Here is a 26271-nt window from a genome sequence, read left to right on the forward strand (position 1 = left end):
TCATGTGTGTAAATTAGCCAGAGAAACAGGTAAAGGTCAATTTGGAAAATAGAGTTCCTGGAGACAGAAAGTAATTTTAAGTAAGAAATGTCTCCCGAGACCTGATGTCTCCAATTTCATTTCACAAAAGTATTATCAGTGTAGAAGGGCAAAAGCTGCACATGCTTGCTCTGAGACAATATGTGGTCTTTGACCTCCACCTGTCTCTCTGTCTCTCTGCTGTCACCACAGGGTCACCAGCTTGTCTCGTTGCAGCACAGCACTGCAACAGCACTTATTTCATATACATGATACTGTATTTAGTAGTGAATAAGAAAATGACCGACATCAGATATAATTATCCTGATCTCCTAGACAGGAACTTTGGACAACTTTCCCTAGAGCTGATAATTTAGAGAATAAAGCAGTGATTAAATAATAAATATATGATAAGTAGCAGGATTACACTTGGCACAGACAGTACTGTTGTCAAAATGGCAGAGAGAGGCAGACACTGTGCAGTAGTAACCTGCCACCCAGGTGAAAGAAGAATGGTCAGAGCATGTGGGGAGGTAAACACAGGTCAACCTTTTCAATAAGGCTATAACAATGCATGTGCACAAATTGCTTGTTTTGCCATTCTCAGTGATATAAAGGCATCCCATCTCAAAGTTATTCTGGGTAAAGCTGTTAATTAAGCATATCCACATAATTATCCAGGAGGGTGTTTTAATTTAGACCTTTGCTTCCTCCACACCATACAAAAATATACACTACTGTGCATAGTAGCTTAGCGAGGGAAGAACGTTATTGTTGTACTCTGTGTCTGGATGCAACACTTGCTTGTTTAGAATCTGAGGGAATTTCAGAATTTGTAATGCTGATAATACACTTATAATGGACACAAACAGCCCAGAATGAAATGCACACACACAAAAAGGAGCTGTTTTGTGCATTGCAGCTACAGTACAGTTTTCTGTGACCTGCTGTAACCTTCTAATAAACCAATCACGCTGCTGTACTCTGGATTGTGTTGAGCTGTGGGACTCTGATGGAGGGATTACAGTGGTCAGATGCTAAAGGCCCCTTACTCGAACACTGCAATCACAGACTGTCTATCTCAGGGATTAAACGGTTGCCTTTTGCCCTAGTTACACACAGATGCGCGCACACACAGAAAGACACTGTATAATGCTTTTAATCATAGTGAAGCAATGATAGAGACTGGCACAGAGAGAAGAAATGCTGTTTCAACATGGAAAGAGTGGCAAAGGCACTTTAAAATCAATTTTGGCAATGTTTTAAGCAGTTTTACAAGGCTACACAAATACAAAGAGCATTTCAAAGATTTCAGTTTCAAAATTCTCAAACTAAACAAAAAAGCTATGATTTGGCTATTTCAGGAGGTATAACTGTTCAAGGCCTTGTAGCCACCAGGCTCGTTCATTAGGAAAAGATCCCTTCTCTTTCTTGTGAGTAAGCAAACAACGTATTGCCTGTTTATCTAAGTGTAATGATGCATGATGATTTTGAAGCATGTTGCTGTGCTTGTCAATTAGCTGAAGTTGGATTTAGTGAAGGAAAACACCTGACACATTGTTGGAAGCATTTGCTTAATCTGCAGCACATTATGCACTAAGTAATCCCATGTGAGAAACATTAATACATGAAACAAATGCAGTGCAACAAATGCAAACTCATTTTTGTGATCATATGAAGTAAACAGTCATTTTACTTTAGCCCACACAATCTCAGAGATAAACACTTCACAACAAGCCCCTTGTAGGTTGCTTTACTAGCCAAAAGGCATAAAAATGCTGCCTATAATCACCGTTATTTCTGCACACATCCATCACACACATTCCCTGTTTAGATTATTATAGATATTCACAGGAGGCTAAAACAGTAAGCCACCTACAAGGCTACAGTTTGCATGAAATTACTGCAACAGGAATACACTGGAACTTGGCAATGTGTGAAACATTTGCACGAAAAATAGCGTCTGAAAAGTTTATTATTTAGTGAGGCTTTGGGGACCGACACATCCATGGACAATAACAGGCCAGGAATGTTAGATACAGTAACAGTAAAACTTTGGGATATAGACCAAGTCTGTTTTACTCAAAATACATTTCAAATATAAAGTATAAAGTTTTTGTCGGGTTCTAATAAGTTTCAATGTAATTACTGATACACTAATAACCGATAAGATAAATTTGACATCTATAAAAAGTGGAAAAAGAAATTCAGTCCTCAGTCATCAATGGTCTTTAGTCATCAGTCAACCTTGGCCTTGTACTGTGTGCCTTTAAATGGCTGCTTTCTAAATCAGTATTGCTTAAATCAGTATATGGTTAGTGGAGCAATCCTCACTCAGTCCTCACTGCACGGGAGGGGTAGACTCATAAACCGTCTTGTATTTGTGAATGTTTGCATATGTGCTTGAGGGTATACCAAAAATGCACATGAGCATATGTGTATTTTGCAGTAAATATAGCTGTGAGCCTCTATTTAATAAAAAAAAAAAAAGGCATCAAAGCAGCATGGCAAGGCTATCAAATCAAATATGACAGTGAGACAGGCAGCGTTGGTGTGTATGGTGTTGCATATTAATTATTAATATGTGACAGGTTTTCCTGCATGTACATGGCAAAAATATAACTTGTGTTATTATTACAGGTATTACCGTGTACTAGGTTTACTGTACCAATGTTCAGTCAGTGATCAGTAACAGTAAGGCATTATTACTGTTTCAGTTATTTATGTATGGGAATCATCCACTGTGATCACATACACTACTATCTCAAACTCCAGAACAAGGAAACTGCCAAGGATAGAGGATGGGAGGTGCAGTGGGAAAAAGGGGGGTTTTCTATTTCTATCCAACACCCTTTGGCTTTACATTTAACAATTTTATTTTACATTGCATATAAAGTAAATATGGAGTGTTGTGTTAAAGGGAACAGTGACATACACCGACAGCAGACATACTGCCTACAGATATTAAAGAAGACGTGACAATAAACTTCAAGACGACATTTAGAGTATGTTAATGAACGGATCTGTGCACAAATGGACAACATCTGTGACTGCTTTCTTCTAGCACTAAGAGGAAACTGGAGTCTCTACACTCTGAAGACTGAATAGCTCTGTGTCTTAGGACACAGTACCACCTGCTGGTGGAAGGAAAAACCCAGGTTGCTATGGTAACGGAAGGCAAACGCGGAAGTGATCTCAGTCGCTTGAAAAGAAAAGAGTAGGAAAATGCAGAGTGAAGGATTTTAAGGATCAAATCCAACGCAATACTAAGAGCTCCTTCATCGTCTTTCAGTCTCCCATCATAGCAGCTATACTGACTTACTGAAGGTAAGTGCTCAGAGTGAAATGGAGGCTTGTACTCATGCACTGCATTTCAATCAGCCTTAATAAATCCTTTTGTTATTTGCAATGCTTGTGATGTTGTGTATCTTTACATTTTATAGCTGTAAGCTATTGTCAATTCTCCATCTCAATGATGATTCAATTAAACAGTAGACCTATTGGGGGAAAAAAATAAATAAATAACCCAAATCCCCTTCCTATGCTTCACCAATCTGTCCTTTAACTTTATCTTAAAGTTATTAAGACTAAAATGCAAAGCCCCTCTGTGCTGATGCACCTGTATCATAAACGAGCTTTGTCTCACTGTTACTTGCTAAATAACCATCTCTTCACAGAAAGGTTATCAAACATAATCATGTTTTTAACCCATTCATGAGGAGTGCCCACCATACATGTGTCTCAAGTCAAGAAGCTTTTATTGTCATTTCAACCATATATAGCTGGCACAGTACATAGTGAAATGAGACAACGTTTCTCCAGGACCCTGGTGCTACACAAGACAACATAACAACATAGAGCTACAGAACAAAAACAACAAAAGCTAAGGACAGAAAGTAGTTGTCCTAGCTACATCAAAGTGCAACGTGTGCAAAAAATGCAAGACAGGAGACCGTGCAGAAACAGAAAATACAAAAACAACACAAACTGTATACGTTTTCTTTATTATTATTATTATTGTTGTTGTTGTTGTTGTTGTTGTTGTTTTGTTAATAATATTTTGTATTTATGAATGGACTTTTGTTTTTACTGTGAAGATTTTAAGGGACTTTTATTTTGCTGAAATATATTGAGCAGTGACTTTTGGGGGGTCAGTGTAATTAGGGGGAGAAGAGAAAATAAATTAAGAAGAAACCTATGAATGAAGAGCTTGTCATGGTGTCTGTGTTTTATTATTGTTATTAAGCCCCCGAACACCCACACCTCAACTGTTATATTTTTATTATTATTTTCATTATTATTATTAGTAGTAGTAGTAGTAGTTGTAGTAGTAGTAGTAGAGAAAGGATATTATATTAGAAATAGCACATACTGGTTGCCTCTGGAATTACTGTCAGAGCTGTTGTCAGAAAATTAGTTAACAACTTCTGACTGATTAAAAGCAAGCATTCTACAGGGCTGCAGTATAAATACACATCATGTACACTCACAATTCTGCAGATTCGTTTGTAGGAGGAATATAATACACTACTCCTTTATCATTCCTTTTTGTTAGATTGACCGTTTGATAATCTAGCTCACATTAAATATAGGTATATCTCTAGATTTTTGTTTTTACTCAAAAGTTGTGATAGAAGTTCAGAATGAAGGAGTGTCTTCATTGTATAAGATTTTCATAAAATGTTATCCTTATACCTCTATGTTTTTTATAATTATTATCTTTTTAATTATTATTTAGTGCCACTTTAAATATGTGAAGTTCAATCACACTGTCTGTATATGCCATATAACGTATCTATGTTTGTGGACTAAAATGAGCTTTAACTAATCAGTAAGTATAACTATCTACTAGTGACACCTTGCCTGTTCATTAGAATTTTGTGTGTTAGAGAAGTGTTCTAATGTTTGTCAAGGGCAAAGACTAACACATGTTTATTCTAAATCTAGATACAGCTCTGTCTTGCAGAATGCTATCAGCAGTACCTTCACTGAAAGGTAAGAATTCTGATGACTGTATTATTGCCTGTATTATTGTACACAAGTAACACAAGTAGTATTGATCTGGAAAGCTAATAATAAGGTAAGTTATATCATTACATTTACTAGCCCTGGGACAAGTGATACTACCTTAACTTTGATTAACTTACCTTAAGTTGATTAACTTAATAATGCAGTTGTTTTGTGTTCAGTATGAATGTCATGACTTATTTTTGTTGTGTTTTGTTTTTGTAGAGGATGGCTGTGAAGGGAACAAGACAGAACAGAACCCCTTTAAGATGCCTGAAGATAACACCATCTTCCACTTCAGAAAGACAGAGAAAGCTCACAAAAAACTAGTATGTGACCCAACAGCAAACACACGGAAATAACTTTTTTTGTTTTGTGTTGGTTTTTTAAGTCTTATTTAGTCTTAATGTTGTCTTGAAGGTAGTGTAGATGTTTACCTCAGAATCTGTTAGTTAAGCTACTTCAGAAGACTTTCATATCATTTTTATATGTACATTTTAAAGGCATATGTGTTCATATATGTCATAGTTATATAAATATGAATGTTATTTACCTTGTCATGACCTTTGAACTAGTAAGGCTGTCCTTTAGAGAACGCTCTGTGGCAATACCATAATACTCTGCAGCTCAGTGATTCCTATTTAAAATGTAATAGGGCGTGAAAAAGGAGCCACAAAATATTATTAGCCGATAACTCATAAATGTCACAGTAAATGACTTTTTTTCACTACGAATGGATATAAATGAAATTAAATTTAACAAGTGTATAAAAAAACTGACACAGTATTGGAAATCTTTGCGTGCTTAACTGGTTGCAGTACAGGGTGTCCCAAATTTCTCCACACACAGGGGAAACTACCATCACCCCTGCCCCCTTTTTATGTAACTTTATGGGCAGACCATCCTCTAAATTATTGCAAGTTCTTTGTAAATACACACAGAATCATCTTTGCATCTTGTGCATATAATTGCACTTTGAAGGCTACAAAGTGTTTGTTTCCTCTGTGTATGGAGACTTTTTGCACACCCTGTACATTCCATAAGACAAGACAGCAACATGTTACAGCCTCGCTGCCTATTCCTTGAGTAGATTATTAATTTTCTGAAAATGTTTCTATTTAATTAAACTAGAACAGAACATTCTTAATCACTTAATACAAAACCTAAATTTCCAATATTACCACAGCACTGTTCTCTAACAGGCTCCAACAAGGAATGTTGTGAAGAGCAAAGCTTCGAAGGCCTTTGCCAACCCTTGTGAGTTGGGTCAAAAGAGAACTATGTGTTTATTAGTATGTATAGTAAGTTGGTCCTTGTGTTTAGGAATACCAGAGAGATCTGAGTCTGTCTGTCCATGAGAAGAAGACATACTCAGGCAAAATAAAAGCAAGACAGTTAGAGCTGAGGAAAAAACTGAGAGATGGCCTGGATGAAGAGGAAGCCGGCACCACAAATCGCTCACAGTCTGAGGACTTCCTTCACAAAAATGTCCCTTCATCCAAAATGATCATGATCAAAGGTGAGCCTAAAAAGAAAGAAACACATGCCCGAGGAAGAGCACAAAACTACTTTCTTTACTCCCATATCCATTAAAATATTCTATATTCTATAATATTCTGTATTCTACCACAGACCGTAACATTGAAAAAGAGAGCATACGGGAGTTTATTAACAAGAAACGAGAGATGTTCTACCTTGAGGTACAGTTTGTGTTCACACAACACTTAGAAATGCTCAGTATGTTTACTTACATTTTTGTCCCTTTTAATCCTTCTTCTCTCTCCATCTTCAAGTATGCTCTGGCAGTAAAGAGAGAAGAGATTGCACAGCTAGAGGAGCGGGCAAGTCGTGAAGAGAAAAAGTTGGCTAAAGCTGAAAAGCTTCTGGAGGATGATGCTGCATTGTTTGACACATTTCTAAAAGAAAATGACAAGAACTCAGTGGAAGCCATCAGAATGTAATGGCATCACATAAAACACACAGACATCCATATCCAACAATCCAAGTCACCTTGAGTTATACACAACATATAAAAGACAATGTCTGTTTGCCAAAACCTGCAGAATAAAATCTAATAATTAAATAGATCTTACACTCTGATTCCTGGAAAAATTAACAGGTTATTTAGGGATATAAAAACATCTGATGTGGCAGATCCCTTAATAACTGTCATACGTTGTTATAAAATGTACGTAATTAGACAGCAATCACCTCTAACCTGTACAGAGAACCAGATCTAGTAAAGCATATTACATTGAAGATCAGTGAATGTTATGTTATGTTCATGTATTTGTAATGATGATGTTTGTGCTCTCATGTATAGTGCTGAGCAAGAGAGCAAAGCAAAACTGGAGAAAGTTGCTGAGATCAAGAGGGTCACCTCTAAGATGGTGGCCATTAAAAGGTACATATAATAGTAACATTCTATGAAACCTAAAACCGCTAAATGAATACATTTCACAAATTATTGTTTATTGTACATTTTTGCTTACTAAACTTGTAGAAGCAAGTGAGCTCAATTCAACATTGCAACATTAACCAGCTTTCATTCTTGTTCTGGTTGATCCTTCAGTTTTATTCACATCTGATCTTCCGTCTTTCACTCAGCAATATTTCTAAGCTTGAGGACACACTGCAGGAATACAAACTCTACAGGGACTTTTTGTTTAAGCTTTCTCCTCCAGATTGGCAGGAGAAACAGAGAACAAAGAAAAAAAGTAAGAAAACTAAAGCCACCTCTGCCATCAATAATGGAGAGCATGAGGGAAAGAGCAGAGAGACAGACAGAGGGAAAAAGACCCGGCAATCTGATAGGCGTAAGTATACATTACTGAATATTCTGGTTTTGTGGACAAATATCATATTGTGATTGCAGTTGGCCCTATTAGTTATGCACCAAAATGAAAATGCTTGGTAAAAATAAATAAATAAATAAATAAATAAATAAATAAATCAGGGCACAGACTACAATTTTAAACCAGAAGCGTTTTCTTTTTAAAAAAAATTAATTTAAGTACACTTTTTCTGTTTTAATTGAAATTGAAGAACACTTACTGAAGAACTACAAGGCAATATAATGCTTTAATGCTTTCAGTTTGCCACTATTCAAGAAAGCTATGCTGACAATAAATTGAACAAAGTTGAGCAGTTGAGCAATTATATGTAGCCTAAATTGTCGCTGTAAATTGACAGTAAAATATAGGGAGCTGGGTTGCCAGTCACAGGACTACTACTGTTACTTCATGTCTCGAACACCAAACGTGTCAGGATTTCAGTGCAATTTAAAACATATGAGTAAACAAAGTGATGTGATAAAATTTTGGTGAGCCAGTATTTTGGAAAATTTTATGTTATATGAACAAACCCTGGTTTGAGCTGGAATGCTTATTTGCATTCTCTATATTGTATATTGTATATTTCAGCCCTGATAACTGTAGTGCATTTCGGATATCAGTATCACAATGGGAAAAAAAAAATTCATTATTACACAGACTTAATTTTTTCTTTGTGACATATTTTGACGTTCATTTGCATAACTGGGTTCCCTTCAAGATTTTTCAGGGTATCTCAGGAAATATCACGTTTAAGAATAATCACAATATTATAATAATATGAACAATCTTAAGGTCATCAGGGTAGCTGGAGAGATTTTTCTCTTGGATGATGCAGTTCAATTCAATTTTATTTGTATAGAGCTTTTAACATTGGACATTGTTAGTCACAAAGCAGCGCTACAGAAATATATCAGTTTAGAATATAAATATGAAATGTATACATTTATCCCTAATGAGCAACCCAGAGCAAGAAAGAACAGCCTGGGAAGATATTAGGAGGAAACTTTAAGAGGAACCAGACTCAAAGACTCAGAGTGTTTAGGATATGTGACAGTACTATTGAACCCACTCTTTCTCTGTCTGATACACAGATACAGGTAGAGAGAAGAGGAGCCCTGTTCCACGAGAGCTGCCTCCTCTTCGTGGGGCCAGAGTTTCTTCTGGACAGAGCGTCAAGTCAACTTCTCAGAACAGCAAAATGTTTGTACAGTACACACACACACACACACACACATACACATGCACATACATTCTGTGTGAGGTAAATGAGTTTAACTAATAATGTTTTCTGTGTTTGTAGAAGCTCTGCATCTGACAGTGATAGCTCAGAAGACGAGGTAAGTGTGAATTATATCCAGACTAACAGCTTATTTATTTATAATGCATGCTTAAAGGAAATTGTATCCACAACACTATAATATTTGAATTAATTAGAATCAATTCAACACATTTCAACATTTGTATTTAATCTGCATTGATTAATTTTACATTTAAAAAAGAATAATAATTAGTTAGTCTTGTAAATATACAGGGCTTAAATAACTGTAAAATTTATAAGTGCTGTTTCTAAAAGTTATAAAACATATTAAAACATTAATAGGATGTCTTTTACACTGTAGCCCAACATGAAGCAAAGTTGATTCATTTCCAGGAACATCATATCTTGGAATATATTTATTATTATTATTATTATTATTATTATTATTATTATTATTATTATTATTATTATTTGTTACTTATCTTGAACTTATCTCTTATACCAAAGCAATTTGCTGCTGATTATTATTTTATTTTTTTTATTAACTAAAGTAACTAACTACACTAATCAGGCATAACATTATGACCGCCTACCTAATATTGTGTTAGCCCCCTTTTTGCTGCCAAAACAGTAGTCACAACTTACAGAGCTTAAAGGACTTACAGGGCTTGAAATAATTCAAATCAAAGGATACGTTTGATAGATACTGACCACTGCAGACCGGTTACACCCCACAAGTGCTGCAGTTTTGGAGATGCTCTGATCCAGTCGTCTAGTCATCACAATTTGTCCCTCATCAAACTCGCTCAAATCCTTACACCTGCCCATTTTTCCTGCTTCTAACACATCAACACTGAGGACAAAATGTTCACTTGCTGCCTGATATATCCCACCCACTAACAGGTGCCATGATGAGGAGATACTCAGTGTTATTCACTTCACCTCTCAGTGCTCATAATGTTATGGCAGATCAGTGTACATTTCAGCACTTCCAAACATTCCCCCGCCAGGCTCTCTGTTCTCTCTTGAAGTTAATATGACAAAAAAAAACTGTGTAGCTTGTCAATCTACAAAGCCCTCTGTTCTGAACACTTTCCAATGTTACAGCTTAACTTCTGACAAATACAAAGCACTCCCAATGCTGACTCCAAAAATGTTACATAAATGTCTCCTGTGAGAATAATTCATGTTAAGATGCTGCATATCTGACTAATTTCTCATCGTGAACTGCCCACATAACAGTTGATGTTTGTCACTTCCCCACCGTAGGAGGATCCAGAGCTGTACTTCACAGAGCCTAAGCAGCTGCTGGATCTGCTCAGTGAACTGGAAGAACAGAACCTCTCTCTGATACAAAACTCTCAGGAGACTGAAGAGAGCCTGGAGAAGTTCAAACAGACCATGAAACAGACTCGCAATAACATGTGAGCATGTTGGATGGTTTATTTTAGCTGTATTAAAGTAAACCAGTATTAAAAACCTCATTAGAAGCTTGTTGAACCTTAGACTTCTGTGTAAATAATTATATGCATATAGTGAGCAAGAGGCCAACCACCTGAACCAGCAGATTGATGCCATGACAGTAGCGCTTAAGAGAGAAGAAGAGAAAACTGCAGAACTGGAGCTTAGTTCCAGGTTCTTTGACTTTGGAAAGAGCAAAGCAGAGGAGGTGAGGAAAATCATGGCGTTATCTTTGATTTTATTTTGCTTCTAAAAATAACTGGGTAGTAAGAATTGACTGATGTTAAGGTTTACTTCAGTGATTTAGAGTACAATCTTTAGGATGTTACTGGCTATATTTGTATAACTGCACTGTATATCTGGATTTTCTTTGTCATTTGTTCTGTTTTATTTTACATTGCATTAATACATTTACATTGATGACGTTTAGTATTATTGTTATATAATGTTTTCTCAATAATACAAAAGTGCAAGAAGTTAAGACATGGTGTAAACAATTACAGACTTCAGATTAATAGTAAAACCTTTAACAAACTTTTAACATCTTTCGCATAAAATCTGTAACTGCTTTTGTTTCCTGCATCCTTTCATCTCTTGTCCATTTTTATGTCTCAGGAGAGCACTCTGAATGCTCTGGGCCAGAAGGTAGAGGAGGTCTACCGGAGCTGTATTGGAGACAGTGAAGCCAACCTGAGCACGTTACAGATGCTGATGGCAATAGAGAGGCGACTGGGTGATCTGCTGGAGAGCATGGAGCTGATTCCTGCTGACCGTCTCGCTATGGCTGAGAGAGCCAAGGAAAAGGAGAGGAGAATCAGGTCTGACTAATAAATATTCGAATTCTCTGTTTACTAAGTTAATCAGCTTCATACTATCTACATGCCAGTATTTTTGTGTTCTTCTAGACTGCGAGATGAGAAGCTCACTCTGCAGAAGCAGCACCAGGAAGAGAGAATTAAAAAAGCCACTGAAAGAGCTCAGGCTGAGATCAAGCAAGCGGTAAGACAAAGGCCTAATTATTTAGATATAGAGTTTTTTTTAAAAAAAAAAAAGATATGAATGACAAGGAGCTGATTTAACAATATGAATATGCCCTTATAAAATCTAACCCTCCCTGTACACCTTTTCTAGTCTGGAAGGAAGCTGATGCCTCGTTCCCAGCCTCCTGTTCGTAAACTCAAGAACAAAGAGCACAAGGATATCACAGACAAGGAAAAGGAGGAATATCTTTACTTTTTCACATAAAGCAGTGTCTGTTTACTAATGACTCCATCAGCATGCCACCCTCCCAGTCAGAGACAGATTATTATATCCTTGCTCCTGGGAGTCAAAGACTTTCTATATTGATCGTTAAAAGGACTTAGCAGAAAGATATTTTCAGTATAATGTAGCTAACGTAGGTATGTAATGCATTGACAAATCTAAAAAGAACAATAATAAATGAATTCATGAGTAACACATACAGTACAATTGCTGTTTACTAATGCCTCATGACTATACACTCTCCCACTCACAAAATAACTTGCATATAGTCAGATTTTTTTTTAAGTAGAGCAACATTTAATCAATTATCTCATACACACAAATGAATAAGTACATCTTCATGTTTATACAAAACCATACAAAAATAAGCAAACAAAAACCTTTTATGATTGTAAAAGCTGTTCAGGACTTGAACAGAAACTCAGGACAATGTAGTCATTTTGATGGGTATGCTGCTACATAAATAATAATTAATCTTACCATTATACTATATTGTGCTGTTTCACAACCTAATTAATTCATAGCCCTGCTTTAATATAGGCTTAACAAAATATACCAGATTTATCAAGCAGCTCTCATGAGCTGATGGTCCCCAATACAAAGTATTTTCTTAAAATTGAAATAGTATATATTAAGGTTTATGCGCAAATCATTGCTGTTCATTAACACTTTAATGACAATATAATTGGCTTATAAGTACTCTTATCAGTAACAGCTCATGTTCTCTACAATGGAAAGTTAACACATAAAAGAACTTTACTTCTGGTCAAATACATTTTATCCTGGAAATGTGGAATTAGGCAGTCTAAATATGCTATTTTAAATAAAAATTGCTGCACTAGTATGTTCAGAAAGATCTCCTAGAAAACACGTAGTGTAGACACACAAATGCCCTGACAGCAGACACATTGAAAACAGATGTCCTCTGTGAAGGTAAGAAAGAGAAAAAAAATGGTCTGTACATCTGCAAGGAGCTCCTGTCTCTCAGGTGAGTCTTTTATTCCAGGTCCTGTAGGTTAATGGTACTGCCAGTGAACTGAGAGTTATCAGAGCCATTATCATCCTCAGCCATGGCAGAAGGCTCCTGATGGAAAACACAAACATGTCTCAGTGATTTCATTATTCATCTAGAGAGTATTATTATTATTCAATAGTTAACAAATCAAAGTCTACTACAGGGCACCATCAAAATAAAACTAGCCATTTACTACAAAAATATCTAGGAAGAGAGGAGTCTGAAAAATAAACCATCACAAAAGATGCTTTAAATCATCCTAAATAGAGCTTTTGTTCCATAGACAGTTTTACTGACTACCCTCAAATTCTTTATTATAAAGGAAACCAGTCCTAACGCATCTAATACTAAACATTTATTTTATTGACGAAATAATTTTGAGTTATGAGGCTGAACCTGCAAGATGTTGACAGGTAGGTCAACTGTTAGCTGGGAATGAGAACTGGAGGTCTGTGAACTGAGCTGGAAAGCCAAATCTCCATCTGTGGCAGGGTCATCCTGAAATACACCAACACAAAATATTTTAGCACACTGCACACTTCCAAGTAAAGTCAAACGAATAAAACATTCCCAACTCTACTCACCTGCAATAGCTGAATCTGTACATACTGTACTCCAGTCACTGGGTCTCGGATAGTGAGACCTGCCGTGGTTGTTGATGCAGTTCCTTCTCCAAATCGACCACTGCCTGAAGCCAGTGTCCCAGAAGTACTGGAATTCTTCACCCCCTTTGTCTTTCGCTGAGTTACCCCTGCAGAAGATGGACTTGCAACAGGGCCTTTCTGCTTCTTCCGCTTTGCGAGCTGGATGGCCCTGTAGTCTGTACGGGCGGAACCACTGCTCTCCTTCAGGAATGGGAAAGAGAAATGCACTGTTATAGCAAGGTCCATATAAATAAAATTTATAACTTAAGTATAACAACTGGTACAAAAAAACGGAAAATGGCAGTGGCCTTTTAAATAAATCTTTAAACGTTAAAACACATTTTTGAGCAATTTATACTAACAATACCCTAGCGGACAAATACAGCACCCTCATACAACAGTCTGTGTTTTGCAGATGTAGAAGTGTAAACCTGCCCATTATACTTACAATAAAAGCACAAGGAGCAGCTGAAGGTAGCTCTGTCTCTTTCTGCCCACTGTAGGATGTGTTATGGCTAGGGAAAACAAACTGACTTAGAGCCTTATTGCTCTCTGACTGGCTCAGGACTTCCACTCCACTTAGTAACGGCCCCACAGCAGCTTCACTGCCCCCCATATCAGCCTTTACCTGGGGAGAAAGCAGCTCTGGTACTGTGGAAGAAGCCAGAGGGGGAACAAGGGAGGAGGTGAGAGTTGGAGCAAGAGATGACGACAGTGACGATGTGAGAGAGGAAGAGAGGGAGGGAGTAAGGGATGGGGTCAGAGAGGAGGAAGGTGAATCTACTGTTAAAGCACTAGAGGAGCTCAGAGCTTGGAGCTGCTCTGCAGTTGAGGTGGTCTGAATAGCCAAGGCCGTTAACGCTCCGAGTGCCTCAGGGTTCACCGTCTGTACATCCTCCAACTGCAGTGCGGCTTGCTGTAAGACCCCACCCCCTCCCCCGGCATCCAGGACATGTACCCCCATGTCCCCACTTGCAGCCAAGATCAGAGGGTCCACTGGTTTGGCTCCTCCCAAAGCCGAGCCCACTGAGGCTGGATCAATGGTAAGAATCCCACTGCTTGCTAATGCCAAGTCCATGGTGAAGGAAGCAGGGCCTGACTGAGGGGTAGGACCTGTAGGTACAGTGGAGGCTCCTGAAGGAACATTTGAGAAAAGGGAGGAGAGATCCAGGCTGCTGAGCTCCGTTCCCACAGAGCCAGGAGTGGTGGCGCTCTGAGCAGCACTGGTGAGCTCGCAGCTGGGCGTCAGAGTGGCCGTGTTTTCCAGTTGACTCAACACATCTGGAAGGAAAACAAGAAAGAGTTGAGAGAGACAATGTTGTTAGTATGTGGACACTTCTGAATTTCAAATGTCCTGTGATAAAGCCCTACAAGTCCACGATGTACAAGATTAAGCCAGTTTCATTGTCTGCAAACTAACAGCCTTAAGTTTGCAAACTTGTTAGGTGTGCGCATACCTGGGCTGAGGTTGTGGTGTTTAAGCATATGGCTCTTGAGGCTGCTGCGAGATGAGAAGTGCTTGGTGCATCCTGCTACAGGGCACCTGCTCCTCAGACACACCCCATCCTGTCGGTGTTTCTTAGAGTGGATGTACAGGCTACTCCGTGCTGAGAACTTGGCATTACATCCTGCACACAGTGTGACATATCTACAATGACTGTCCACAATTTTAGACACTTTTTGTTCAAATTTATGCACCTTTATCACAAATGGTAAAGTGTTACAAACCAAATGAGTGCACAGAGATAATTACCTGTCAAAAGTATAATGAATTTGAAAAGCTTAAATGAATTTTATGAACATTCATGTTTTTGGTTCATAATGAAACCATGGACATCGTAAAGCAAGATAATGTCAGAGGTCACTATGTAGCCAAGCATAAAAATAAAAGATTTAAAAAAATGGAAAAAAAAGATAAGTCATTATTCATTATTTTGAACTTCATGAGTTGCATGGAATTGGATGGGGAATTCAAGTATTTGTTCGCTATTTGTTCAGTTCTGTGAAAATTGGATAGGTTTATATTTGAGTGCCTCGATTTATGAGACAGGTACTTAATAGCAATCATGCATGTATGCAATACCACCAGCAAATATGTACAAGACACCAACCTTCTACTGGGCATTCGAATGGCTTAGTGCCCAGGTGGGTGATACTGTGGCCTTTCAGATGCTCTGCACGAGTAAAGGACTTCCCACAGCCTTCTTCTGTACAGGTGAACCGTCGATCATCATCATGCTTTCTGAAAGACAGAAAACGAATAAGAACCGTAACAGACAGAAAGCTATAAGAGGGTGAAAGAATACATGGAAAAAAAATGTCCTAAAACAAACTGACCAGCATTATCCTTTTATTCTTAGAATCATGGGTGGATTCTTACCTTTTATGGCGCAGCAGCTTAGACATGCTAGTGAAAGTCCATCCACAAGATTCTGAGTCACAGACAAAAGGCCTCTCACCTGAAATCAACAAGAGGAACAGAGAAAATGAGAAATTGGTCAGCTGTTCTAAAGAATTCTGTTATTTTTTTGCATATATATCCATGAGTGAGTACCTGTGTGACTACGAAGATGGATCTTAAGGCGGCAGGCCTTGTCATAGCGCTTGTCACAGCCTGGGTATGTACAGGTGAACTGGCTTGTCTCTCTGAAGTGTGTTCTGTTGTGGGAGAACAGGGCACTGAAGGTGATGAAGGCCTTCTCACATCCTGGGGAGCAGAACACACACACACACTTGTGCTTTTATTTCTAATTTAACTTGCTCCAGATTGTAGAGTATTATAATCTAATCAAATTCTGATTATCCTTGTGATATAGAATGTTTCAGAAATCTGTAGGAATAAAGATAATTATTACAGCCACTGCACAGTATTATAGTTCCCCATTCAGAAAACAAAGAGCTCCATCAATCCCTTCACTAAAACAAATGGTAGGTCAGACTGACAAGTATACACATGACCTACCCACAATACTTAAATTAATTGTTTGTAGCAAATTAAAAAAAAAACATATGTTTAGTTAAATTATAGATAGTTATAATAAAACCATGAGTCATTTGTTCACAAAACAGGAATATAACATTAACACTACGTGTTAAAATAAGTGGTCCTGATTTTTGCTCTACTATAAGGGCAGAGGAATATTTTCAGTTCAATTAAATTGAAGAAAGTCTGAGAAGCTGGACACCACAGTGACTTGCACTGAAGACATGGTGCATATGTATTTCTTGGACACGGCACAGAGGTTCTGATGATTATGACTATTTTGTCCAGCTGCGTATTTAACTGGACAGGATGTAAAAGGTGAGACTGGGCAGTTCTTTCTCACCTGGGAACTCGCACTTGTGCGGCCGTTCGGGCTCAAAGTGCGTCCTCTGATGGTTGGCGAGGCGCGTGGCACTGCGGAACCTTTCACCGCACAGTTCGCACGCAAACGCGTCCTCTTGCTCGTGCGCTCGCGCGTGAGCCTTCAGGTTATAAATGGTGGTGAAGCGGCGGCCGCAGTTTTCATGCTCGCACTCGTATGGTCGCACTTTGTCGTGCGACTGCAAGTGGCGCTTCAGCTTGTATGAGGTGGTGAAAGACCAGTCGCAGCCATCCACTGTGCATTTGAAGGGCCTCTGGTCTTCAGCGTGAATCACCAAGTGCATCTTGAGCTTCTGGCGGCTTTCGAAAGCGTCTGAGCAGCCAGGCTGCGGACACCGGTACGACACCGCAACACCTTTCTTAGCTAAGACGGCTTGGGAGACGAGGTTTGAGGGCTGCAGATCATCTTCAGTAGGACCTCTGGGGTTCTGAGCTGTGGAGTCCGAGTCGCACAGTGTCCCTTCTTCGCGTTTAACGGACGGACAGTTGTCCAGAGCGCCTAGTTCAGATAGTGAGCAGTCATCGGTCAGCGTCAGTTCCTCCGAGTCGCTCACAGCGCCGCCCTCGTCCTCGGCCATCTTCCCCAGAGATTTCGTGCCACCTTCGTAATTCAGGAGGACGATGTCTTCGTGCTCCTTCATGCCCAAATGCTCTTTGAGACTCACCACTGCATCCTCCTTGTATGTGTAGCCCTCCGGTGGGGCAGCCAGAGTTAAAACCCCGTTCTCAATAGTCACGATAATGCTCTGGTTGTTGATCATGATGGTACCGGAGAAAGTCTCGGGCGGCCCGTCAATGGCGGAGTCTCCGTTACCGCTGCCTGACAAATTCACGTAGTCCGCCATCAAAGCCGGGCTGTTATTGTCCGCCAGCATATCAGTGGTATCTTGTTTAGTTTCACACCCCGTTAAGTGTCCTGAAGCCTGGTCCACCGATACTAAATCACCACAGCTCATCACACCGGACAGTCTCTCATCAGATCTCTTAACACTGTCCTCTCTCAGCGCCATGGTGCGCTTCTCAGCTTCCTGCTTTCCGCCCGTTTCATTTCCTAGCTTGGAACTGGTTGACAAACTATCAACACTGCATGTGGAAGGTGGTTTAGGTTTGATTGTCAAATTGCTGTCTTGTGATTGTGGGTAAACTGGGGTGTGCTGCACCTCTGATGGGCCGTAACTGGATTTGGAGCACTTCTCTTCGTCTTCATGCACTTTGTTGAAAACAACGTAAAACTCCTTAGGGTTTTTGGCCTCGGATGACCGGGTCGTACCGTCGCTTGCAGATGGACACGCGTCTCCTCTCATCCCCGGCTCCCGGTGCTGTTTTCGCTGCTCACACTGCGCAGTATATCCGTCTTCCTCCCCGTCGAAAAGCGGCAGCGCCATTTGCAGCACCCCGTCCTCATTCTCCTCTCCGTACTTCAGCTCGGCCCTCACGAAGTCAGGCGGCAGATCTAAATCACCGTACTCTTTCTCCTTCATCACGTTCAGGTTACAGAGCTCAATATGAGCCACCTGGACATCCTCTGGTAGCGTACTGCTGCTTTCGCCCTGTTTCTGTTGTACACAGAGTCGAGCGCCGCTGCCATTTTGTGCCAGCAGACGAAGCGGAGCAGACGAGGGCCGGTTATTGTTGTTGTTGTTGTCGCTTTGCGATCCAAAGCTGTTATCGTTTTCGTGTGAAGTCTGTCTAGAAATATTCCCCGTTGTCGTTCCCGACGACGACATACCACTCTCAGGCGGGACGCCATGTTGGTAGTGAGTGTTTTGGGCATTAGAAAGCCCCTGGATTTCCATCTTGGTATCCCTGTAGCAGCGGCGACTTAAAGTCCCGCCCTACGCGGTCCCGCCGAGCCACTACGCGCTTTATGGCGAGCCATTCAGTCAAACCGAGTCCGGAACTGGACTCTGTCGAGCGCGGAGCGGACTGAAAGATTCATGCTGCAATTACTTAGAATTTTGACCAGGCACTATAGCGCGCTTTGACCAGTGGCCCATTTATTACATACCGTAGAGGGTCCTAAGTCATATAAAGTATGTATGAAAAAAACCTTTTTCCTCTTAATTATGAGGGACGCCATGTTGGCAGCGAGTGCTAGATGGCGGTACAGGACAGCTGTTTGTTTTGCGCGCGCTGTGTAGGGTCTCGATGCCGATTTTGAGTCCATATATGGAAATGTGGGCGTGTCATTGACCCTATATAGGGAAATCGCAGAGGCTCTATGCGTGCTTGTTGCCAAAAATGGGAATGTGGGCGTGTGTTTGAGGCGATATTTGGGAAGTAGGATTCATTTAAACTAGTCACTGGGTGTTAGCCAGCTATATAGCATAGACGTGCAATAGAGAGAGAGAGAGAATAACCTGACAGAATAAAAATAATCAGCTGTAATACTTCCTATATAGCAAACATCAGCATCAATCTGAATCATATTAAAATATTTATATCATATGAAAACTGATAACATACTACTACTACTAATAATATCTGATATTATAGGGTATTTTATTGTGGCATAGCAAGAAAACTGCTAGACAAACAGATGTTTAGTGACGAAAGTAAATGCTATAAAAGGAATAATTAATAAATAAATAAATATTATGCACTCCTGTCTTGAATAGCACTGGATTTGGGAGTTATGTTCTGTGCATGCCTTATTATGCTCCCAGACAAGATGCACAAAAGGAACAATGAACTACTATTGTAATGCATACATGAGAATATATTCTGATAGTCATGCAAAAATAGAAAATGTGGGATACAAATTAAAATTACTACACTTTGATCAATGCCGCTAAAGCTGCATGCTAACGCTTTAACAAATGAAGTCAATTAATTCATTTAGTAAGTAAATATCTAGAGAAATATATTACATCTCCTGCAAGCTACATTGTATTTTGTGCCATATTCTATAATATTCTGCATATGAAAACTGTTAATATACTATGATTAATAATAATAATAATAATAATAATAATATCTGATATTAATAAAATAAAATAATAAAATATAATATCTGAAAAAATCATACCTCTACTCATAAAACTGCTTTTGAGACCCGGTTGCCAAAGGTTGCGTTTTATATACAATTTACATCAATAACAATTAACAAACAATATACATTAACAAACAAGATACATAGAGATGTAACTGGTAACTGGCTTGTAAAAGACTTGTTTCACTTAAAAACATTTTTAAGTAAGGCATAAATGCTGCTTAGCAAGACTACCACTGGAGGGTAGTCTGCCTCTGCAAACTTACAAAATGCAAAATGGCTATTAAACATGACACCCCTGATCTTATGTATTTCTGCTAGATTAAATGTTTATTTTTACCTCATGATTTGACCTGGTGGTCATATGGCAATTTACAACACATGACTACTGATGAGACTGGCTTCAAGTGTGTTAATTACCTGTGGAATTAAAGAGTTAGGCATATAAATGAACACTAATATTAACAGGGTGCTGTGATAGTCTCTGTGTTGAGAATAACAAGAAATGTTGTGGAACGTTTTATATTTAACATTTTTGCCCAACAATATAGTAGTCATATAATAATTATAATTTTTTATAACAATATTGCTGTAGAAGTAAATATTATGTATTATTATGATAATTATCATGATATTCCAACACAACCTATATTGTATAGAGTAAGTCCTGATTGAAAGGTACTATTTTATTATGTACTGTGCCAAAAAACTGTACTGAACTGTATGTTAAAAAAAAAAAAATCAGAATGTGGCGGTTCGAGTAAAGAAGCAGAGAGTGATAAGAGCCAGTTGACGGGGAAAGGAGAAAAATGAGAGCTAAGACAGCAGAGAGAGTGAGAGAGCTGACTGATGGAAGAAGGAATAACAGAGAATAAAGAAATAAGACATGACATTTAAAAGGATTAGACCTATTTTTGATGCTTGGGATGAACAACATTTCTTAATAAATTTGAATTATTAATATCACATCTGAATACAAAATATTATGAGACTAACTCTGCTTCTGTAAACGTAATTCCATATTCTAAGAGTATATGAATTTTAATTTTAACATTTGGAAGCCAAACATCAAAACGGACTGGAAGGCTCAAAACTATAGAGCTGTAGAGAAATAGAAGCAATTACAAGTGCATTTTATCCATATCCAGTGAGGTCATTTGTTTATACAAACTACCTCTGCACACATTCATTATCTACCTTATTCTTTAGGATATTAAAGCATCTGCGTTATGAAAGGTGTAAAATATAATCTAATTATAATAAGTTAATGGATCTTCAGCAACAAAAGGAGAACTGTTTTTGCAAAGTGTGCTTAACAGAAGGAGTGACTGGTGTGATGTTCACTAAAGTTCTTGATGCTCACATAGGCCTTAGTAGTTGGTAGTTCTTCTCCATTTGGAGGTGCTATTTTAGATATATATATATAAATTTTAAACCAGGACAAATATGGCTTCCCACTAGAATTATGCAACTGGTATGATGAGTGTCTGGCGCACAATATTCCAACAAACAAAACTGTTCATATGCTTTTGTCAGGGTAAGCATATTTTATTGTGGCATAGCAAGAAAACTGCTAGACAAACATATGTTTAGTGACAAAAGTAAATGCTGTAAAAGGAATAAAAATAAATAAATAAATAAACATTATGCACTCCTGTCTTGAATAGCACTGGATTTGGGAGTTATGTTCTGTGCATGCCTTATTATGCTCCCAGACAAGGTGCACAAAAGGAACAATGAACTACTATTGTAATGCATACATGAGAATATTCTGATAGTCATGCAAAAATAGAAAATGTGGGATACAAATTAAAATTACTACACTTTGATCAATGCCGCTAAAGCTGCATGCTAACGCTTTAACAAATGAAGTCAATTAATTCATTTAGTAAGTAAATATCTAGAGAAATATATTATATCTCCTGCAAGCTACATTGTATTTTGTGCCATATTCTACAATATTCTGCATTTTCCACAGAATATGTATTGTACACAATTAAAATCAAGGACAAAATATACAGAAACAAACTCGCATAAAAAACCAACACAGTGTGCTAGCTAGTGTGTGTGTGTGTGTCTATTATATATATTAATTCTCTGATCAGCCATAACATTAAAACCACTGAAAGGAGATGACACTGAATTGATCATCTCATTTCAGTGGCACCTGTCAAAGCGTGGGATATATTGGGCAGCAAGTAAACAATCAGCTCTCAAAGGTGATGTGAAAAATTGCCAAGTGTTAGGATCTGAGCACAGCTGCCAAATTGTGATGCCTAGATGCCTTTACCAGAGCATCTCCAAATCACCAGGTCTTTTGGGTGTTCCCGGTATACACTGGAGCTTTTAGTCACGGGTGCCGAGAGCTGTCACTGCACACAGTGCATCTCAGCTTGCTGTGCATGGGGCTGCATAGCCACAGCCTGTTCAGAGTGCCAGTGTTGATCCCTGTCCATTGTTGAAAGTGTCTACAATGGGCACGTGAGCATCAGAACTGGACTATGAAGCAATGGAAGACGTTGGCCTGATGAACCACATTTCTTTTAAATCATGTTGGAAGGCCAGGTACATGTGCTTCACTTAGCTGGGGAGATGGCACCAGGATGCACTATAGAAAGAAAGCAGTCATGTAGATGTTACTTTGGCACATACCTAAAATTGTTGCAGACCAAGTACACCCCTATATAGCAACAGTATTTCCTAATAGCAGTGGCCTCTTTCAGTGGGATCATGCACCCCACCATTGTGTTCAGGAATAGTTTGTTGAAGAACCTGACAATGAGCTCGGACACCAAATTCCCCAGATTTCAGTCCTATCAAGCATCTGTGGGATCTGCTGGACAAATGAATCAGTTCCATGGTGCCAAGATTCAGAGGTCTTGTGGAGTCCATGCCTCAACTGGTCAGAGCTGTTTTAGCCCCGCAATGGGAACCTGCCCAATATTAAATAGGTGTTTTTAATGTTATGGCTGATCAGTGATTATATATATATAAACATCTGTAACAACAACAAAAACTAGCATTAATGGTCCCCTTTGATACCATGCAATATCATAAACTGCAACATATTACAACTAGTTACAAAGTCAGATGTTACCCCCTACTCAGACACAGAAACACACTCAATTCATTCTGTAATTAATTCTCTGTTTACAGGTCAAATAATAAAATGTTCTATAACATAGAAGACAATTTATGTATAATTTATCTGAGTTCATCAAATAAATATGGTTAATTAATTTTAAACTTAAAAAAAAAGAAAGAATATTATCTAAAAATTAATTCTGCTTTTCTGGGGAGCTAATAAACTACAGCATCATTTCTAGATCATTTGTATTAATTTCCCAAAAAGAAACTTGAAAATAAAGACACCCTTGGAGACACTGAATCTGCTGATATGAAATGTCTTATCACAGAAATGGCTGAAGCTTGGTTTATAAAAGCACTCTACATTCACCTGGGACGGTCTGGTGGAGCTATCTTTTAACTAATCAGGATCTCTGCAGGTCATGCAGTCTTACTAACTTGCTAGTTAATCAGTTAAGATCAGGATGGTGCAGAAAACAAAAACATCCAGTAAGCAGACAGTTTTGTGGACAGAAACATCTTGGCAGAGCTCAGAGGAGGGTGGCCAAACCTGCATAAGCTGACAGGAAGACTACAGTAATTCAAAAAAACACTCTTTACAAACATGGTAAGCAGAAAATTATTTCAAAATGCAAAAAGACAGATAGGCTGCAACAAGAGAAGATCATATCATGGCACCAATCTTGTCAGCCAAGAACAGGAATCTGAGGCTACATGTGCACAGATTCAATGAAACTGGACAGCTGAAGATTGGAAAAATCTCCTGGGCTTTTTCAAATCTTCAAATTCCAGTTCTGGTAAGACTTTTATAAAGCTCACATAATTATAGGACTGTTGGTGCTATACAGGATCTTTCTATTTGGCCAGATGTTCAGAAGACTCATTAGCATTCCTGTGCTTCTCTCCAACCAGGACTTCCAAAACTGTTGGAGTATTCAAATACTGCCCAAGAATGCTGTCTATCTAGGCAGCCACAATCAATTAGCATCAAATTTGGCCTATGATCAGACACTCTGTAATGCAGTAAGAGGCAAAGCAGCATCAGCAGCCAGAGACAGAACAGCCAACAGATTTAGGGCATGAACTATTACATGCATCTAGAGCAGGAGTCAGTGACATGGAGCTAGAGAAAGAGTAGAATAATTTTGCATTCATTTGCAAAGGAGAAGCGGCGTATTCTGTATCCCTCGGAATTAGCATAATAGCCCTGTGCTACATTTTCAAGTGGTAGTTGTGATCACATTCTCTTTTCCCTCACCTTTATTCACTCTCTGATTTCTTTCAATATGGAAAAGAAATAATGTTTGAAGGTGCCCTTGCAGTCTAGACTAAGGCTTGTGTATTTGGCCCTTGTGTATTCTGTTGTGTAACATGGAATGTTTTTTACTCTAAACAGCCAACAGAGACACTCCAAGCTCTTAAAGACCAGGGGGATTTGATCCTTCAGAGCTAATGCCAAAATACATTATTCATCTGGTAAAATCTCCCAGGTTATGGCTGAAAGGAAGGTCAACCAAAAAAGAAAAAAAGAATTCATTCATATGAAGTGAGGTGCTGAAGATTATAAGCAGGGAGTGTAACAATAGAGAGATAAAGTGAATAGAAACACTGACATCTTGGTAAAAACGAAATACAGTCACTTGATGGCTGTAGGAGTCTGCCGAAAACCAAACACTAAAGTTGGACATGGACAATCAGAGTGTGGAGGTTTGCAGCTGTGAAGTCTGGGAGATAAATCTGGGTTGATGAAGCTAAGAAGAATGAAATATATGAATCAGGTTTAGGGTGGTGGCGCATTAGTCAGTGACAGCGGGTGTGTAGTCTGCATGTTCTCTCTCTCTCTCTTTTTTTTCCTTAAAACTCCCTGTCAATTATCCAACACCCTGAGACAAATTCAAGATCCAATGATTAATCATCAAAACAGTTCTATATTTAAGAAATAAGAAGGGCTTTGTTAAGGTTCTCAAAGTGTGGTATAGGGTGCAACTATAACATTTTGCAAATACTATCCCCTAAATACCCTAAAATACATTAAGAATTTTCTTAGGACACCTAAAGACATCGCGTCTTTAATTTATCATTCGTTCATAATACACAAATGTACACACACAGACTATCCAGTTATTAAGAATTACAAACATCTCTGGTGACATGGTACAATAGTTCATGCTCTTCTCTTGGTCTCTCTGGGTTCATAAAGAATGGTTAACTACTGGGTGCCTTTTGCCATCCTTGGCATATTTGGGGTCATCTTTGTTTGGGACAGAACATGAGTTCATGCCCTTTCACTCCAGACTGCGTCAGTCATTCTCTCTCATGCTTACTCTCTCTCCTGACTTTGTCATCTCCTTGCTCTATTTTTTCTTTCTAGTTTTATTACACTCATTGTCTCTCTGTAGAATATAGTAGAAACATAAAAGTCTCATATTTAAGTTAAAAAGAATATACATCTCTGTAGATAATGGAACTTAATGGGTGCACAAAGCCGTGTTCATTGCCAAGCATTTACCGGTGCTAACATTTGTCAGACGGGAAAATGCGCAGATGTTCAGATGCGCATGTTGACAGAGGGTTTGTTGGGCATGCTGGAGGCAGGGGGGGCAGGACGAGGTTTGATCTCTTTGCTCTTCATGAAGGACAACAGCTGGTCAGGGATCTCAGCAAGAACATCTTTAGCCAGCCGAGCCATACTCAGGATCTGGTTTCCAGAGCGGTCGATGTAGTCACGAAACGGAACAAACTGGTTGAGGAAACACGGAGAGAAAATGAAGACAGACATATGTTCAATACCAGAATTATCAGCACCCCACTTGAAAAAACCTAATTATAAAATGATGTTCAATATTATATTTTATTTCATTATAAAAGTTTTCTTCTGGTGCAATAAAACACTGGCTCCAAAATTACCAGCATCCCCACAATTCATATTTAGTGCAACTTCTCCTGGAAAGCACTGAACCTTTTAGTGCAATATATAACTAATGTAACTAGCTTGCAGATTAAAAAGTAATTCTGAACCATCACACCTGTTCCTGCAGATTTATTGATTTATTTATTGGACATGCTCATCATATTATTTAATAAAAATTAGTTGGTTCTGCTTTCTAAAAAATATAAACAATTTTCTAAAGATAACATTTTTTAAAAATACCCTGACTGGCATAAAGCATTTACAGGAGAAAATAGAAATGAAAGTAAAAGCCGCCCTCTCCTTCAACTGTTTGTTGAGTCCTACTGAGTCTTTTTTAGCATTTTTAGTTTTAAGCTTCTTTATATCCTTAGATTCTGCCATGTATAACACAGAACTAAGAACTAAGTGAAAACTAAC

General features: G+C 38.6%; 3 protein-coding genes across 3 annotated transcripts in view; 1 reads left to right on the forward strand and 2 right to left on the reverse strand.

The window, feature by feature from the left end:
• Positions 1-12038, forward strand: part of cfap100 (cilia and flagella associated protein 100) — a 50985-nt gene extending 38947 nt beyond the window's left edge. Inside the window, exons 2-16 of the mRNA XM_058402558.1 lie at positions 3083-3345; positions 4966-5013; positions 5251-5354; positions 6349-6544; positions 6658-6725; positions 6819-6982; positions 7349-7429; positions 7633-7841; positions 8951-9059; positions 9160-9196; positions 10387-10541; positions 10654-10786; positions 11194-11396; positions 11484-11577; positions 11710-12038. Of these exons, the coding sequence (XP_058258541.1) occupies positions 4986-5013; positions 5251-5354; positions 6349-6544; positions 6658-6725; positions 6819-6982; positions 7349-7429; positions 7633-7841; positions 8951-9059; positions 9160-9196; positions 10387-10541; positions 10654-10786; positions 11194-11396; positions 11484-11577; positions 11710-11823 (1695 nt within the window). The 5' untranslated portion in view covers positions 3083-3345; positions 4966-4985 and the 3' untranslated portion in view covers positions 11824-12038. The remainder of the gene's footprint in view (positions 1-3082; positions 3346-4965; positions 5014-5250; positions 5355-6348; positions 6545-6657; positions 6726-6818; positions 6983-7348; positions 7430-7632; positions 7842-8950; positions 9060-9159; positions 9197-10386; positions 10542-10653; positions 10787-11193; positions 11397-11483; positions 11578-11709) is intronic.
• Positions 12039-12112: 74 nt separating this feature from the next.
• si:dkey-156n14.3 (zinc finger protein ZXDC) lies at positions 12113-18710 on the reverse strand. Its single transcript, XM_058402557.1, has 9 exons — positions 16827-18710; positions 16055-16207; positions 15881-15959; positions 15612-15742; positions 14958-15128; positions 13949-14781; positions 13441-13701; positions 13253-13354; positions 12113-12925 (listed from the first exon to the last, which is right to left on the reverse strand). Exons 1-9 carry the CDS (start codon positions 18658-18660, stop codon positions 12839-12841), a joined length of 3651 nt encoding a protein of 1216 aa, XP_058258540.1. The 5' UTR covers positions 18661-18710; the 3' UTR covers positions 12113-12838.
• Positions 18711-20955: 2245 nt separating this feature from the next.
• LOC131361129 (copine-9-like) overlaps positions 20956-26271 on the reverse strand; it is a 79768-nt gene continuing 74452 nt past the window's right edge. Inside the window, exon 20 of the mRNA XM_058402052.1 lies at positions 20956-25683. Coding sequence (XP_058258035.1) covers positions 25492-25683 — 192 coding nt within the window. The 3' untranslated portion in view covers positions 20956-25491. The remainder of the gene's footprint in view (positions 25684-26271) is intronic.

The sequence above is a fragment of the Hemibagrus wyckioides genome, linkage group LG11, assembly GCF_019097595.1.
Source record: "Hemibagrus wyckioides isolate EC202008001 linkage group LG11, SWU_Hwy_1.0, whole genome shotgun sequence".
Lineage (NCBI taxonomy): Eukaryota > Metazoa > Chordata > Actinopteri > Siluriformes > Bagridae > Hemibagrus > Hemibagrus wyckioides.

Excerpts from the sequence above, each read along its gene's own strand:
- si:dkey-156n14.3 (XM_058402557.1), bottom strand. The coding sequence starts at position 18,660 with ATGGAAATCCAGGGGCTTTCTAATGCCCAAAACACTCACTACCAACAT. Across the intron at positions 16,208-16,826 it reads GCACAAGTGCGAGTTCCCAG|GATGTGAGAAGGCCTTCATC; the intron begins GTGAGAAAGAAC and ends TCTGCTCCCCAG. Across the intron at positions 14,782-14,957 it reads ACACCACAACCTCAGCCCAG|ATGTGTTGAGTCAACTGGAA; the intron begins GTATGCGCACAC and ends TTTTCCTTCCAG.